Source organism: Aptenodytes forsteri, unplaced genomic scaffold (genome assembly GCF_000699145.1).
Source record: "Aptenodytes forsteri isolate BGI_AS27 unplaced genomic scaffold, ASM69914v1 Scaffold257, whole genome shotgun sequence".
Lineage (NCBI taxonomy): Eukaryota > Metazoa > Chordata > Aves > Sphenisciformes > Spheniscidae > Aptenodytes > Aptenodytes forsteri.
In genome coordinates, this window is record NW_008795194.1 from 4,411,192 (window position 1) to 4,426,622 (window position 15,431).

Sequence of the window (15,431 nt, forward strand, 5' to 3'; positions counted from 1 at the left end):
GAGGTTGGACTAGATGACCTTTAGAGGTCCCTTCCAACCCAAACTATTCTATGATTCTATGATTATTGGTATCTGTAAAATATTCTGATTAATTTCATTTTTACATACGTTTTACTGTCAGAGTTGCACTGACTCTGTCATTTCCACAGACAAATGTGTATTCTGCAGAATCTTCACTGCTTGTGTTCATGATATTGAGCTGATGAAGTTTCCCCTGGACCACTATTTTGAACTTTTCACTCATTTCAATCTCCACGCCATTTTTCAACCAGACAGCAGGCACATTGAAGTGAGAAACTTCACATTGAAAAGAGGCGGTTTTGGTCTCAGGGATCTCAATATTTTTCATGGTCTTTGTGATGTGTATGGCTAAAAGGGGAAAAAAAAAGACAAAAGAAAATAATAAAAGTCAGTATGTGTGGAAGACTGCAAAAAATCAAGGGTAACAGGCTATGAAGTGTCAGGTCAAGTTGTTCAATACGAGTTGGTGTAGCAATTCATATAATTACTTTCTTACAAACTTACTTACAATACTTACTTTCCACAAACAGTTTTGCTTTACACTCAATTTGCCCAACAAGAGCTGTGTATTCCCCAGCATCAGCAGGAGATATGTTATGCAGCATAAGCTTGTGAACTTTCCTTTGAGAGATCATCTTGTATTTATCACTTTGTTTAAGCTCAACATTTTTGTGGAACCATCGGACTGGTACAGTATCATGGGATATACTCAGTTCAAAGGAGACAACAGCATTTTCCAAAGCAGTCACATCCTTTGGTTTTTTGATGATCTTGACAGCTTGAGGAAAAAAGTTAGCAAGATTCAGGAGTGTGTTTGATTTGAATTTCAAACCACACATTAAAACAAATATTCAAACCAGATTTACTTACTTTCCACATGAAGTCTGGCATTTGCTCCTATCTTTCCAAGCTTAAAGCTATAAACAGACTCATCAGTGACAACACAGTGTTTGATTTTCAGTGTGTGAAAAGTTCCTTTCACTGAAATTTCATATTTGTCATTTGATTCAAGTTCAACACCATTTTTAATCCACAGAGCTCCTTTCACATTAGGATGGGTCAGTTCTACACTGAAAACTGCCTCTTGTGTTTCTGTCACAGTCAAGTTCTTTAGTGTCTTCTTTATCTTAACAGCTAGGAAAAAAAAAAACCACCAAACAAAATTGACGATAACCATATTTCAGAAGACAAAACCAGCAAATTCTCACAGGATAAATTTACTATCCTTCTTTAATAACTGACCTAATATACTAAATGAAAAGTTTCTTATTCCATATCTTAAGATCAATCAGATCTCAATTTACCAAAGTCTTGTATGCAAAACACCACACAGATAACCTGGTAGTAACACCTTCTTTATCAACAGCTAGAAAAAAAAAAAAACCACCAAACAAACTTGACAAAACAGACCAAAATTAAAAATTATAGTAAATATAATAATCTTAACAAAACTGAATCATGGTGCTTCATTTTAAAATCTAGTATGTATGTATTGATTTATACAGTTTCCACTGAAGTGCTGTGCTTGGAACACAAAAAGGAACATTTACTTGTAGTATCCATGAGAAACAGTTTTTTTTATTTCATATGTTTACTACAAAACTAGCAAAGAGTGAATTTCTACCTGCTAGCCAGTACCTTGAATAAAATGTGTTTTTATTAAAATACCATGCTAAATTCCAAATATGAAGACTCCAAAATACAGTAAGTTTGCTACCTCAGAAAGTGCATCATAATATAAAAATATTTTCAAAAAATGAAGCAAAATATCCTTGTATCTTAGGGCCTGATCCAAGGCACAGTGAGTGCCTCAGTGCTGGACTGAGTCTTAACGACATCAGTTAGTTACAAAAAATACTGACCTTCGACCTTCAGTTTGGCAGATGTCTTTGAACTTGCTATTTCATAGCTGTATTCACCCATATCATCCAGTTTCGTGACAGGGATATTGAGCCTTCTCTTTACACCATCAGATTCAGCACGATACTGGTCTGTCGTAGGTAATGGTCTACCATTTTTCAGCCACTGGCCATCTGATTCAGGATTTGCCACCTCACACTCAAAAACAGCTGTCTGGGACTCAGCCACAGTCAGGTCAGTGAGAGGCTTTGAAATGGCACCACCTGTCGGGAAGCAAAAGCACATGTTTTTGTTGTGTTGCTGTTCAACTTTCCCCCATACGGAAATGCAACAATGTGAAAAGCTGATGCTGGAATTCTTTGCCCTAATTTGCAGCATGCCCATAGACATTCTGAGTTCTGTGAAAAATCAATAATAGAATGTCCCCTGAACATCACAAAAAGATGTTTCTTTCTTCTATCCTAGTTGTTCTCATTTATTATTTTATTATCAGCACAGGTATACTGAACATTCAAGACAAAAACCTTCTTTTTTACATTAATTGCATCAAAAACATACTACAGCATTCCATACTATGGCTCTGATTTAGCAAAACATTTAAGCACTTACTTAAAAGCTTTGTTGAATTTAAATTATACCAATCAGAAAAGCTAAGGCGAAGAGCAAGGAGAACATAGAAAAAAAGATAAATTAAAGACAAAAAAAGTACAGAAACAGCACAATTGCTACAGTTACAAAACACAGTACATTGAGCATTGTTTTAAAATCTTCAACCTTAACCCTACTAACCTGCTACTATAAGCTTTCCAGATGTTTTCTTCTCTCCAGCATAAAATACATATTCTCCTTCATCATCTTTCATCATCTTCACCACTGTCAATTTATATATTTTGCCACGTGCTTCAATTTTATATTTAAGACCAGCCTTGATCTCTTGGCCTTTGAAATGCCAAATTACATCAATCCCTGAATGGGAGAGCTCGACCTCAAAGGATACATTCTGTGTTTCAGTGCAGGTGATGTCATGAAGACCTCTAATAATCTGAATTTCTATAAAAATAATACATTACAAATATATTAGTTGCTCCCACAGTTTTGTATTTAAAGAAATAATTTCACAAAGAATTGTGCATCTTAAAGGAAACCTACTTTCAACTGTGACGTTGCAACTTGTTTCAACTTTGCCAACCATTAGCTTATAATGTCCTTCATCTGATGCATGGGTTCTGGTAAGCACTAGTCTCTGTTTAGTGCCTTTACATACAGCTTGTACACGTTCATCAGGCTGTATCTGATGATCATTTAGGTACCACTTGGAGGAAGACACATCAGGTGCTGAAACTTTGCATTCAAGGATAGCTTTTGTTCCTTCAACTACGTGAACATCTTTTAGAGGCACCACTATTTCCACACCTGTCAAGTTACAAAAATATTCATCATGAAAAAAACTATGCCTTTAAGGAGTAATCCTAAAGGACCCCAAAATCAAACACGCCTTGAAAATCATGATAATGACTTACTGTACACTGTGATCCGTCCAGTGGTTGACAGTCCAAGACCAGGAACACTAAAAGAGTAAGCTCCACTATCTTCCTTCGTTGCATCCTCTATAAGCAACATGTGTGACTGTTTATCCAATACAATGTGAATACGATCACTTGACTGAATTTCATGACCATCTTTCATCCAGACACCTTCCACATTTTCTAGGGAGACTTTAACTTCAAGTTGTACAATATCTCCCTCACAGACTTTTTGATCAGTAAGTTCTTGAAGAATAACCATGGGACGAGCTGTGGAATGAAATGAAGTTAATTAATCCTCATAACAGATAAGCAGAATATTTAATATTAAGGCAGTTTGGGATATAACTATAATATATGCTATAATATAGAAAATCTATAATATATAGACAATGTAAGTATTAGAAATGCTTACGCTTCATCTTCAGTTTGCAGCGAGTCCTTTTTCCATCAACAACAAAGCTATACTCTCCTTGATCATCTTTATTAACATCTTTAATAGTGAGGATTTGGCGACCACGGCGGGATGTAATCACGTATTTATGATTAGAAGTGAGTTCAACATCGCCATGATACCATTTCCCCTCCATGTCTTCTGGGGAAACCTCACATTCAAGTTCACCTGAGAAGGATTCTGGTACTTCAACATCCTCAAGTTCTTTAATAAACTCAACCACAGCACCTACAGGCAAAAATAATTACATTCATGAATAAGCTTGATTAGATACCCCTGATGAAAACATTTCTTATTAAATGAATCTAAGGAAATTAGTATATAAACGGTGTAACCATTTTACATAAATGTATCTCCAAACTTTCATACTGGATTCTGGGAATATGAAAGCAGCTTGAACATTTCTTAGTGCGTTAGACATCAGTTTAATTTGTGTTATTTCTTCCTGAAGCTGATTTCACTTTAACAGAACTGCATGGTACTGAGCTGTGTGCTTCTTACCTTCAACAGTAAGCTTTGCAGTAGTTTTTATGGATTCGTCTTCTACCAGTGCACAGCTGTAGTCATCAGCATCAGACATTTCAATTGCTAGTACAGAAAGAAAATGAGCCTTTCTGTCTGAGTGCATCCTGTATTTGTCTCCAGAATGAATCTCAATTCCATCCTTAAACCATTTCACTTTGACAAAGGGTTCTGATGTCTCACATTCAAACGTTGCCATGGAGTCTCTCTCTTTAGCAACAATACCTTGTAACTTCTGGGTGAAGCTGATTAACTGCTTGGCTGCAAAACAATATGCAATGAATCAACAGTGCACTGGCCATGTAGACTTAACACACTATAATAAGCAGTAGGATAAAAGTAAGAGAATTTAAATTACCTTGTACTAACAGGAAAGCATGGCTAGAAGTTTCACCAGCTATATTGACTGCTTTCACCATGATGCTGGCAGAATCATCAGATGTCACATCTCTGATGACTAATTCGCAAACATTATCTTCAGGCCAGTACCAATACACACGATCAGTCCTTTCAATCTGCACACCATTTTTGAACCACTGACACTCAGGGTCTGGTTTTCCCACTACTCTCACACGGAAGTGTGCATCTGTCCCCTGGGCTACAGTCTGGCTTTGAATTCGTTCAAATATCTTGGGAGCCTCCATGCTTGGACTAAGCTCAACCTTCTCTGGTTTGAATGTTGGAATGGTGATTTTGCCTTCAGGAGGAAGTGCTTTCTTCTCTTCCTCTGGGATCTCTTTGGTCCAGTGAAGAAGTTCTTCTTTTGTCTTTTTTAACATTTCTTCATATGATTCATCTTTTTTGCGAGACTTAAGTTCCACAGCAGTGATGGCTTCATAATAGCCCTCTTCTGTCCTACGCTTGAATTTACTACGCAGCTCTTCAGATTCCTCTGAAAGCTTCTCATGAGTGATTCTTTCAGCCCTTTTCAGTTTCACCACTTCTTTGGTTGTTGCCTCTGCAGGTTTGTCTACCTTCTGTACCTCGAAGAGAAGTTTTCCAGGCTCTGTCACTACAGGCTCATGTTTGGGTTCAGGAGCACGACGAAGAACAGACCTGAAGTCTTCCCTCTGCTGGATCTCAAGTCTCACCTTATGTTCAATAAAACCTTCTGGATTCTCTGCAGTGACTTTCACCTCTCCTGTGTCATACGATTTGCAGTCCACAATATCCAGGTAGTAGATTCCATCGTAACGGAGTCTAAACCTTTTGCTCTTACGGATAAGCTGCCCATTGAGGTACCAGTTGACCTTGGGCAAAGGATAGCCAGTCACACGGCAACGGAATCGTGCTGTTTCACCTTCCAGGACTCTTGCAGGTTCAGGAACCAAAACAATTTCTGGTTTTTGTTTTTCCTTTTGGTCCACTGCAACTGCAGGAAGAGCACCCTCATGGGCCATTCTTTCTAATTCTTCAATTCGCTGCAGTCCTCTTCTGCCTTCTGGCAGCTGGGATTCTTCCACAAGGCTTTTCTCATCCTTCACGATCAGAGTAGCGGATGTATGGTCTGTACCATATTTGTTAGTTGCCCTGCAAGTGATCACTCCACTATCTCTGGAATAGGCTACTCCATAGTCCAGGCTACAATACCCAAACTCATTGATCATGCGGAGTCTGTTAGCTGCTTCCAAGGGTTTGCCATCATGCAACCACTCCACCACCATTGTTGGGTCACCAATTGGTGTAAGCCTGCACTCAAAGTGTGCTGGTCCAAATTGCTTGAGCCTTAAAGATGTGAGCTTCTTCTTAAAAAATGGTTTCTGTTGCTTTTCTTTGTCATAGAGATCTCCTTCCTCCCATTGCTCTTGACCATAACGCAAATGGAGAGGCTCTAACTCTGGTGCTGCAATTTCCTTGGCTTTGTAAGTTCCTTTTGGAATGATTAATCTCCTTTCTGGTTCAGGTTCTGCATGTTCAACTTCAACATTTACTTTGCACCGAGTAGTGTCTCGCCCAGCTTTATTGATAGCAGTAGCAGTATACCATGCAGCATCTTGCCTGGCAGTAGATTCAATTTTAAGGGCAGCTGCCCCTTTGGTTCCCTCAATCCTGAAATATTAAAACATTTTTTTTTTACTTCTTTGCACTTCTTTGTTATTAATTTTTGCCCTTCTCCAAAATTAGGTCAAAGCCTCCAAAGGTAAATCTCTGGAGGAATTAGACATGTTGTTTATGTTTATTCATGTTTATGAGTGCAGTGTCTAAGAATCAAACAGATAAGGATAGTAAAAAACAGTCTTGAATTCAATGGCAGTTTTGCCTGCAGAGGACAGATAAAGGTTCCCTAAATCTCTGTTGTAAAAGCATTGGCTTTGCAGAATACAAAATACACAAATACACAAGCTGGAAAAAATGGAGTGAGTCCTACAAGATATTTTATATCTCTTAGCCTTGCTGCAATGCAAAAGCTGTTAATAGCTTCAGTAGCCATTGGACTAAGTCCTTAGTGAATCCCTTCTATGGAAGCAAGGGTATTCAGTACACTGTAGGAGGCACTTTGCAGGATGGTGATTATTAACTCCTTTACTATTTAAACAAAATAAAAATGCTTACTTTATTTTGGGGTATTTATGAGGTACAATGATGTCACTGTTCTTCAGCCATACAATGTCAGGATTAGGGTTACCAGTAGCTTTCACTGCCATCTCCAGTCTAGAGCCCTCCTTTATGCTAACGTTCTTCAGCCTTTGCACAAAGTGTGGTCTGACTAGGTCTTCCTTAGCTGAAAGAGCAAGGGTAAGTTATCACGAGAGGAAATGACATAACCATGGTTTTTAATAAGAAACACTCCTCAGCCTCCTAAAAATAGCATGCACAGTAGATACCTTCCACAGTCAGTGTCATTGAGACTGAAGCTTTGCCTGCCCTATTCTGAGCAATTACAGCCCATTCTCCGGAGTCATCAGGCATAGCAGGAACAATGATTAATGATTGGGTGCCATCTTCTTTAATCACTATTTTATGGGTGTAGTCATTAACCACTTGTTGACCTGCAGATACACATGAAAAAAAAAAGTTGCACTCAAAACAGTGTCTCAACAAGATGTAAAATGCATATAAGATTGTTTTTTAAGATTATTTGTTGATGAAAATGAGGCTGATGTACCATTATGGAACCAGTATGTCTCTGGCATAGGTCTGCCAACAACCTTTAAGTCAAATCTTGCTGTCTGCCCCTGTGAACATTTAAATGATGTAGGTTTCAGCACAAAAACTGGCTTATATAGTCTTTCTAGTTGTCCTTCATCAGTTTCTTCTAATCTGCGGGCAGGAGAACGAGAAGGAGAACTGCGGGCAGGAGACCGGCTTGGAGAGCGTGGAGAAATAGACCTGGAAGGAAACGATAAGACAGATGTGTATGACAATGTCATATAGCTGGGGGCTGACATGATAAACAGAGTTCAACTCTTGCCTTTATCATAATTTATTTTAAAGAGGTTAACCAATTTATCTATGTGAGAAATTATGACAAAATTAATTTTTATTTGTAGTCAATTTTCTTCTTAGGTATTTGACAGCAATTTGTATAGCTGAATAGTATTAGGATACACCACAGCCAGGGAAATTTTTGGGTTTTGGATACTGTACAGATGTGGATGTAATCCTGTGTACGTTTGTGCATGTGTGTGTATGTATATGGAGACAGAACACAGTACATGGCAACATTGGATTTTTTCTGTCATAGAAATACAACTATTTCAAGGGTGGGAAGTAAGAGCTGCACATGGCACTAAAACTCCAAGTGCGGAAGAATTTTTTTTCCAAAACATGAGTACTTTAAGAAATAAATGTGGAGTACTTTAAGAAATAAATATGGTTGCTGAGGTTGTAAATCTGATACTGTGGCTGGATATGCATGTGAATGATGGTACTCTGGGAACTGCACTGCTCATTAAGAAGGCAAATCAGACAAAGAGTTGACACATAAATCAATATAAGCCATGAAAACAGCATTTAGAACTGCTCTAGAGGTATGCAAACTCCAATAACTTAAGCTGTTTAGCTGCTGTGTAATGTGTTTTTGGACTGTCTATCACAGCAGACTGAGGTCTCATGAAATTTATACTTTGCTGTGTACCTACCTATATCTTCTCATAACTTCCGGTCCTGGCATATAACCTGGAGTTGCTGTGGGTGCAACTGGCTCAACGTAGAGTTTTGCTGAGCAAATGGCATTTCCTTTCATATTACTGGCAAAGACAGTATAAATTCCTTCATCTTCAGGTAAAACAACAGGCAAACGCAGACTAGCACTGCCGTCTTGCAGAACTTCCATGTGGTAGCGCTCTCCATGCCTTATGCGCTTACCATCTTTGTACCACGCAATCTGCATGGAAAGAAACAGTGGAATGCTAAGTGAGCACTCCTAAAGACAAAGATCCAGTAATGACCCATGCATACAACATATTACAACTTCCTATTTTCAGCTGATGCATCATCACAGCCCATGTATATGTGTCAACATTAACATTTTTACTTGAAATAAGTAAGACTAAAGTAACTTGCTTTCATGGTAGCCTGAAACACAAGTTTTGGAGCTAGAAACAGTTATAAAGCCCATTTTGACAAAGAGCAAAGTGACCCAGACTGGACTTGCTACTGTGTTCCCCACTTGTGTGGGCTAACTCGGAGATACTCAGAAGACCAACTTAACTGGTAAACCCAATCTACCTCTGAACTGGCTAACCAACCTAACGCTTAATTCTATTAAGGGACAAAAGGAAAACTCAGCTTGACATCACAACAAAAGACTAGATTTCCTTTGAGACTTGCTGTTTTCTATGCAGAATGTAGAATGACTGACAATGAGATGTTAAGGGATTTTTCAAGTAGAGCACCAGATGGTTTTTTGAATAGATTAATGTCATACAGGTTTGGGGTACCTTTGGCAATGGATATCCAGTTGTCTTGCAATGGAAAGTAACTCCTGTCCCTTCAAAGGTTCTGTAATTCTTTAATCTTAAATCAAATCCTGCTTCTATAGCTTCAGATTCAGAAATATCAACCATCATCTCCTCTCCGTCTTCTTCGAGAAGTTCATCTAAGGTGGTCTTAATAATTCTGAGTTCAATTTCTTTGATAAGTCTTTCTTCGAAAGAAGAAATATGGAATTCCTATACAGAAAAGCAAGGCCATTAGTTCTGTGTGTTAGATAACGATCTTGTGAAGAAGTGATTTGCACTGGTAAAATATCAGTATACAAAATGAGTATGGAGCGGTAGACATACCTCATCTTCTACAAAAGTTCTGACCATCACTGTATCTTTCGCCATTTTCTTCCTAATTAGGGCTTGCTCTTTTTCATATTCTTTTTCAAAGTCACCATATGAAATAGCTGGGGCTACCTCAGCCACTTTAGGTTCCTGTACATATGTAGTCATCTGAGTTTGGTACATCATTTCTTGTTGCGATTTTATGTAGGCTTCATAATCAGCTAAGAATTAAGAGCATATTAATTTTCATAAGTTTTTGTGGTTTTCATGGGATTGAATAGAGAAAACAAGTACAAACTTATTTTACTGCTTTTGGTGATTCAAGCAGAGTTTCTGTCTGTTTAGCTAACAAAATACATATTGCATTTTAGCAATAAAATGCAAAGACTGATGCCCTCAGATAAGCTTTGTAAACAGGTGAAAGTTTTACTGTGCTATTTAGGTATTCTAGTTCTCAAAGTGGAAGCACCTGTAGAGACTATTTTACAATTTCTTCACCATAGCTCTGTCTCCTGCAAACTTTCATGCATTTTTACAAGGACAATTGAAAAAAATATTGTTAGCTTCTTTCCCTGTAATAGAACAACCTATTACTTGATTAGCCTCCTTTCCCCACATCACTCTCTGAATGTCTTATGTTATGTAGACCGTTATGGACATCAACAGAAGAAGGTTCCCATAGCTACACATTCTAGCAAAGAATGTAAGTCCTTCAAGAACCTGATGTCAAATACTCTGTCTTGCAGAAACAGAGCCACCAGATCTCCCTTTATGTTTCTTGAATTGACCAAACTAAGCTGCAAAGAATTTGCAGCACAATTTAAAATCTTTTTCCCATTTTAAAGTTAATTTTAAGAAATATTTTTTCCATTTCTTTAATCTACAATGTACCTTCTTCTAGTAAGGAGACCGTTGCAGAAGCTTCTCCGTGTTTATTACGAACAACAATAGTGTATTCTCCGGCATCGTCGGCAAAAGTCATGGAAATTTCAAGTTTGCATTCCCCAGTTTCTCTTTTGTAACTCACTTTGTATCTATAGAAAACATAAAAGTACAAGCTCTCTATAATTCTGATGAACAGACTTTTTAGTGAATTTGCTTTTAATTATACAATTAATCAGAATCACTCCTAACTTGTACAAGACAAAAAAAGAGAAACTTTTGTAGGCAATTCTCACTCAATGAATATGCAGACCAGCGTAGGAAAAGTAACCATGCTGAAACTACAGTACAGGTCTGAACAGACTTTTTAGTGAATTTGCTTTTAATTATACAATTAATCAGAATCACTCCTAACTTGTACAAGACAAAAAAAGAGAAACTTTTGTAGGCAATTCTCACTCAATGAATATGCAGACCAGCGTAGGAAAAGTAACCATGCTGAAACTAGAGTACAGGTCTACTTTCCTTCTGTTGTCACTAAAATAAATGGGATGCAACCAGCAGTACTGAAATATCAGAGATCTAGTTATCAGACATAGTAAAATGGTATGTGCTGTGAGCACAGAGTTTGTCCTAATATGGGTCATTATGGCATGATATATTTCAAGAATGCTGCAAATGTATTTTTTTTTCCCTGCTAGAAAGTGTGTTGCTTTCTATAGACAACATTTGCATAGACAGAATGCAAACATTGCATAGACAGAATAAAACAAACTCCAAACTTCTTCCTGATTTGTTTTTAAGGATATGTAGCATTTCTAATTTTATGGTCTTCTGAACATTTATATTTTAAAACTTAGCAGCCTTCTAAAGTCTCACATTAAGACATGATCCTATCATTTTTTCATTTCAAAAATAAAATTTCACAGAAATCAGTGATGTTATTTGGCTCAGCATCAAAATTATGGTACTGTCAATTAAATATTCTTAAAAATTATGTTTAAATAGTTTTTGTGCATTGTATTCGAAGTACCTGTAGCCAGTCGTTAGAGGAACTCCACCTTTTTTCCAGTAGACATGTGGCTTTGGGTTGCCCCCTACTTGGCATTCAAAAATAATGCTCCCACCTTCAATTAGTTTATGTACTATGGGTTTTCTTATGAAGAAAGGAGGTATGGGTTCTCCCGATACTTCCTCTGCTGCAGCAGAGACATCTTCCATTACGATGTCCTTTGTCTCCACATAGCTGAAATAAGATTCCAGTGCAGGTAAGTGAGCTGATGTCTGAAGCTCTCATAAACAGAGAGCCAGAAACTAATGACCACAGTAGGAGCAGTCTGTTTAGGAAAGTAACTTTACCGTTTCTCTTCTGTAACAGCCTTCTCAGAAATGGTTTCTCGAGTCTCAATTTCTTCTGAAACTGCAAGGTAAATATGATATAGTGGATTTTAAAATACTTCAATAATGCTTAAGCAGTGAGTTTAGTTGACACAAAGAGAGAGAAGGTTAAGTAGTTAGCTGCCTCAGAGGGCCAGGTACTTCCACTGAGGAAGCAAGTTAAGAGTCTCCATCGGCCTGTAATTGACCTTTTCCTCATATTCTTACAGCCCTGTTACCTAACAGCCCTGGAATACAATTCAAGGCATATGTTCTACTTGGGAGCTGACAAAATATCAGTAATATGCAGTTAACAAAATTATAATCTTCCTACAGTGATAAATATATTTACCTTTCACGTATAAGTGGCAAGATGTGCTGACGCTCCCAGCCTTATTGGTAGCAGTGCAGGTAAATCTTCCACTGTCTTCTGCAAAGGCTTCACGAATCACGAGGCGAGCAAGCCCTGCTTTGAAAGTGATCTGGAAGTCCATTGAGCTCTCAATCTTGTAGTCTTCCCTGTACCATGTCACAGTAGGCTGAGGATGACCAGAGATATGGCACTCCAGAGTGACAGACTCACCTTCAGTCACAGTCTTATTTTTGAGGCCCTGTATGACAAAAAATAAGTATCACAGTCAGTATATATTTTCATGACTAAACAGACATTTAAATAACTAAAACTCACTTGAATGTAAAATTTAATGTCTACTTCAAAACAGTGTTCTGTTAAGCAGTGTATCCAGGAAAAAAGAGGCATTTTCCAAAGGGAAGTATTTGAACCTGGATTTGGGATCTCTGAACATTACTGTTATTAACAAGAAAATGAAAAGATAGGTTGATATTTATGCAGATCATGGTGAGAAATTGTTTCACTGCAGCAAAGGTCAACCTACTATGTGACATAATTGTGAAGAATCACCCCCATAACAGACATTCAGAGTAGTTTGTGTCAGAGATAAATTGAATGGCTGAGTAAGTCTAATACCGAGTTAAAAAGATTAAATAAAGCCAAATTTTCATGGTCAGGTTTTCAAAGACAAAGGTTAGAATACCAAACGGGTGAAAACATAGCATAACTTCCCTAATCTACAAATTACTTACTGAGACTAAGGTGGGTGTCTACATACAAATTACTTACTGAGACTAAGGTGGGTGGAGTAGCAGGGATTTCTGCAGGCACAGGAACTCTGGCAGTTTCTGTCACCTAGGTTGTTTAAAGCACAGTTAATAAACAGCTAACAAAGCCAAGGACATAAACAGCAGAATTTAGGTAAGAAAAGAAATTAGGTAAAGAGAACTCTTTGCTTGTCATAGGTAAATATTAGTTCCTTAGAAGGGTTTGTGTAAAACAACAAAGATAAAAGTCAGCAGAATACTGTAAAAGTGGAAAATTGCAATGAGGAGACAGCAAATGAGAGAGGCTATGCTAAGTTTTTAAGATGAAAGTCAGTCAAATTGATGGAAATTTGCTAAATAACGTACCTTTGCTTCGCCTTCTTTCCGCAACACCAAGTGTTCTTCCCGCACTGCTTCACCTTTAATGCTTACACCTGTCTCTTTTTTAGTCTCAACATCATAGCGACTTTTATAGGTCTCGGCAGCCTCTCCAAAGGGAAACTGTGGAGGGGCAACTGGCTCTGCTTTTATCCTGACTTCATGTGGCTTTAGCTGAGGTGGTTTCACGGGCTTGGTGATCTTTTGCACAGCAGAAGTAGCTGATAACTCTTTTTCCAGAGTAGCCATGGCAGATCCAGCTATTGAAACCTAGGGAACAGAAGAGAAAGAGTTAAAGCTTTGTTGTTCTCTTGTTTTCAAAGAAGACAGTATATTTCTTGAGCAGATTGCATATGCACCGATTGCTTCCTTAGTTACTTATTTGTTGACACTGCAAAAGCTATATATACAAAAATGACTTCTAGTTTTAGATTGCAGTAGTAGAATACTGGAGATACAATATCCTTGTATTTTTTTGATGTGTCTAACATTCAAATATTTCCTCTTTTTTTTACTTTAGAATTTGATCTTTAAATGGTCAAGAAGCTCTTAAGTGCGACATGAGAAATGTCCTCTAAATTAATTCACCTGAGGCCTTAGCTTTCCATTTAATCAGTCTGATACTGCAATTAACAATACTACTAATTACATAACTGTCAGTGATTCAAATAACTGAAGAGATTTCAAAATGTTATTGTAGGTGTAATAACTTTGGAAAACATACACAAATCTTTAAAGAGAATAATATTTTAGGTAATTTTTATAGTGTTTAATTATGTTTGAGGAAAACCCGGTTCATTTTTAAAGTCCGGGTGAAGAGAGAAAGTATGCTTGAATGAGAAAATTAATTAAATGGGAACTTTTCATATTATGTGAAGGAGTCGAACAGAAGAATGGAAAAAATAACATCAAAAAAGGATGGTGTCATGTTATGCAGTCTGGATTTTTTCTATTTCAAAAAATAGCTTAGTATATAGTAATCTGCAAGGACGAAAGAAGAACTGTTTCCAATGTGCTAGTGAACTGATGCACATAATAAGATTGAAGGGGGATACTTCTGCTCTTTAAAAAACATAAGTCGCATGACAAATGTTTATGATTTCACTGTATGACATGAAGTATTGAAGCTGCATCCTTAAACAGATGAAAAGCTTGTTTAAATAACTAATAATTACAAATCACATTTTAGCAGTTCATGTGTCTGTTTACAGCCCTGCTCTTTATTAGTCAAACAAACCAACAAAAACAGCGGTAAGGAGCATACAGCTATTCTTCTTCTTGGGAAAGCACCGTACTGGAGTGGGAGGAAAAGCCAAACGGAATGGGTGACCTACTGGTTGTTATAAATGAGCATGCTGTTCTTCTTGGATGCAGTTTTCACTTCTTACCTCATATGTATGATCTGGTTTAGGAACAGCAATTTTGGAGACTGTGAAGTGAGGACTTGCTGTGCGGGGTCGCGGGTGTTCAACATGAATTGTTTTCTCAGTCTTAGTTTCTGTTGCTCTTTTTATCTACACAAAGCAATGAAAAAATTTGTTGAGAACGTGATGCTGTTCTCCAAACTGAAACAGATTTCACTGGGACATAGTTTTTGGAAAAGAATGCGATATAAGCTGAGTCTAACCTCTGTTGATATATGAAATTCCTTCTTTTCAGCAGCTGAGACAGGTTTTTCAGGAGGAACATAGACAGTTTTAACTTCTTTAGTGACAACATGATGTTCTGCCGGGGCCTCAGCAACATGGTCTGTTACAGCGTGCTCTTCATAGCCATATTCCAAAGTTTTCTGCTTTACATAAGCTTCATCTGCTTGTTCTGGTTCCCAGGGTGATCGAACACGTGCCTGATCAACTGCTGCAACAACTGTAGCTACAGCTTCAGCCCTTTTTCCAGCTTCAGTCTACAGATAACATTGGCAGAATTTATACAAATATTCATCATTATATTACAGGCTTGCATATCTGGTAAATACTTATAAATATAATGCTCAGTAAAGTATATTCCAGACAAAGAGAGCGTGCATAGATACGCAAAAGTAATAATGTAAACATCGTGTTCACCCATAAATACACTTCAGTC

The 15,431-nt window shown here is 37.6% G+C and overlaps 1 protein-coding gene across 1 annotated transcript in view; it reads right to left on the reverse strand.

Moving 5' to 3' along the window:
• TTN (titin) overlaps positions 1 to 15,431 on the reverse strand; it is a 257,627-nt gene that overhangs the window by 225,844 nt on the left and 16,352 nt on the right. The window contains exons 12-35 of the mRNA XM_019471879.1: positions 14,977 to 15,252; positions 14,738 to 14,863; positions 13,338 to 13,619; positions 12,994 to 13,059; positions 12,205 to 12,463; positions 11,835 to 11,895; positions 11,509 to 11,721; positions 10,485 to 10,627; positions 9,609 to 9,814; positions 9,264 to 9,494; positions 8,463 to 8,707; positions 7,487 to 7,710; positions 7,206 to 7,370; positions 6,934 to 7,102; positions 4,739 to 6,429; positions 4,360 to 4,641; positions 3,820 to 4,086; positions 3,402 to 3,674; positions 3,031 to 3,294; positions 2,671 to 2,931; positions 1,884 to 2,144; positions 892 to 1,155; positions 539 to 799; positions 109 to 369 (exon numbers count right to left, since the gene is read on the reverse strand). Of these exons, the coding sequence (XP_019327424.1) occupies positions 109 to 369; positions 539 to 799; positions 892 to 1,155; positions 1,884 to 2,144; positions 2,671 to 2,931; positions 3,031 to 3,294; positions 3,402 to 3,674; positions 3,820 to 4,086; positions 4,360 to 4,641; positions 4,739 to 6,429; positions 6,934 to 7,102; positions 7,206 to 7,370; positions 7,487 to 7,710; positions 8,463 to 8,707; positions 9,264 to 9,494; positions 9,609 to 9,814; positions 10,485 to 10,627; positions 11,509 to 11,721; positions 11,835 to 11,895; positions 12,205 to 12,463; positions 12,994 to 13,059; positions 13,338 to 13,619; positions 14,738 to 14,863; positions 14,977 to 15,252 (6,751 nt within the window). The remainder of the gene's footprint in view (positions 1 to 108; positions 370 to 538; positions 800 to 891; positions 1,156 to 1,883; positions 2,145 to 2,670; positions 2,932 to 3,030; positions 3,295 to 3,401; positions 3,675 to 3,819; positions 4,087 to 4,359; positions 4,642 to 4,738; positions 6,430 to 6,933; positions 7,103 to 7,205; positions 7,371 to 7,486; positions 7,711 to 8,462; positions 8,708 to 9,263; positions 9,495 to 9,608; positions 9,815 to 10,484; positions 10,628 to 11,508; positions 11,722 to 11,834; positions 11,896 to 12,204; positions 12,464 to 12,993; positions 13,060 to 13,337; positions 13,620 to 14,737; positions 14,864 to 14,976; positions 15,253 to 15,431) is intronic.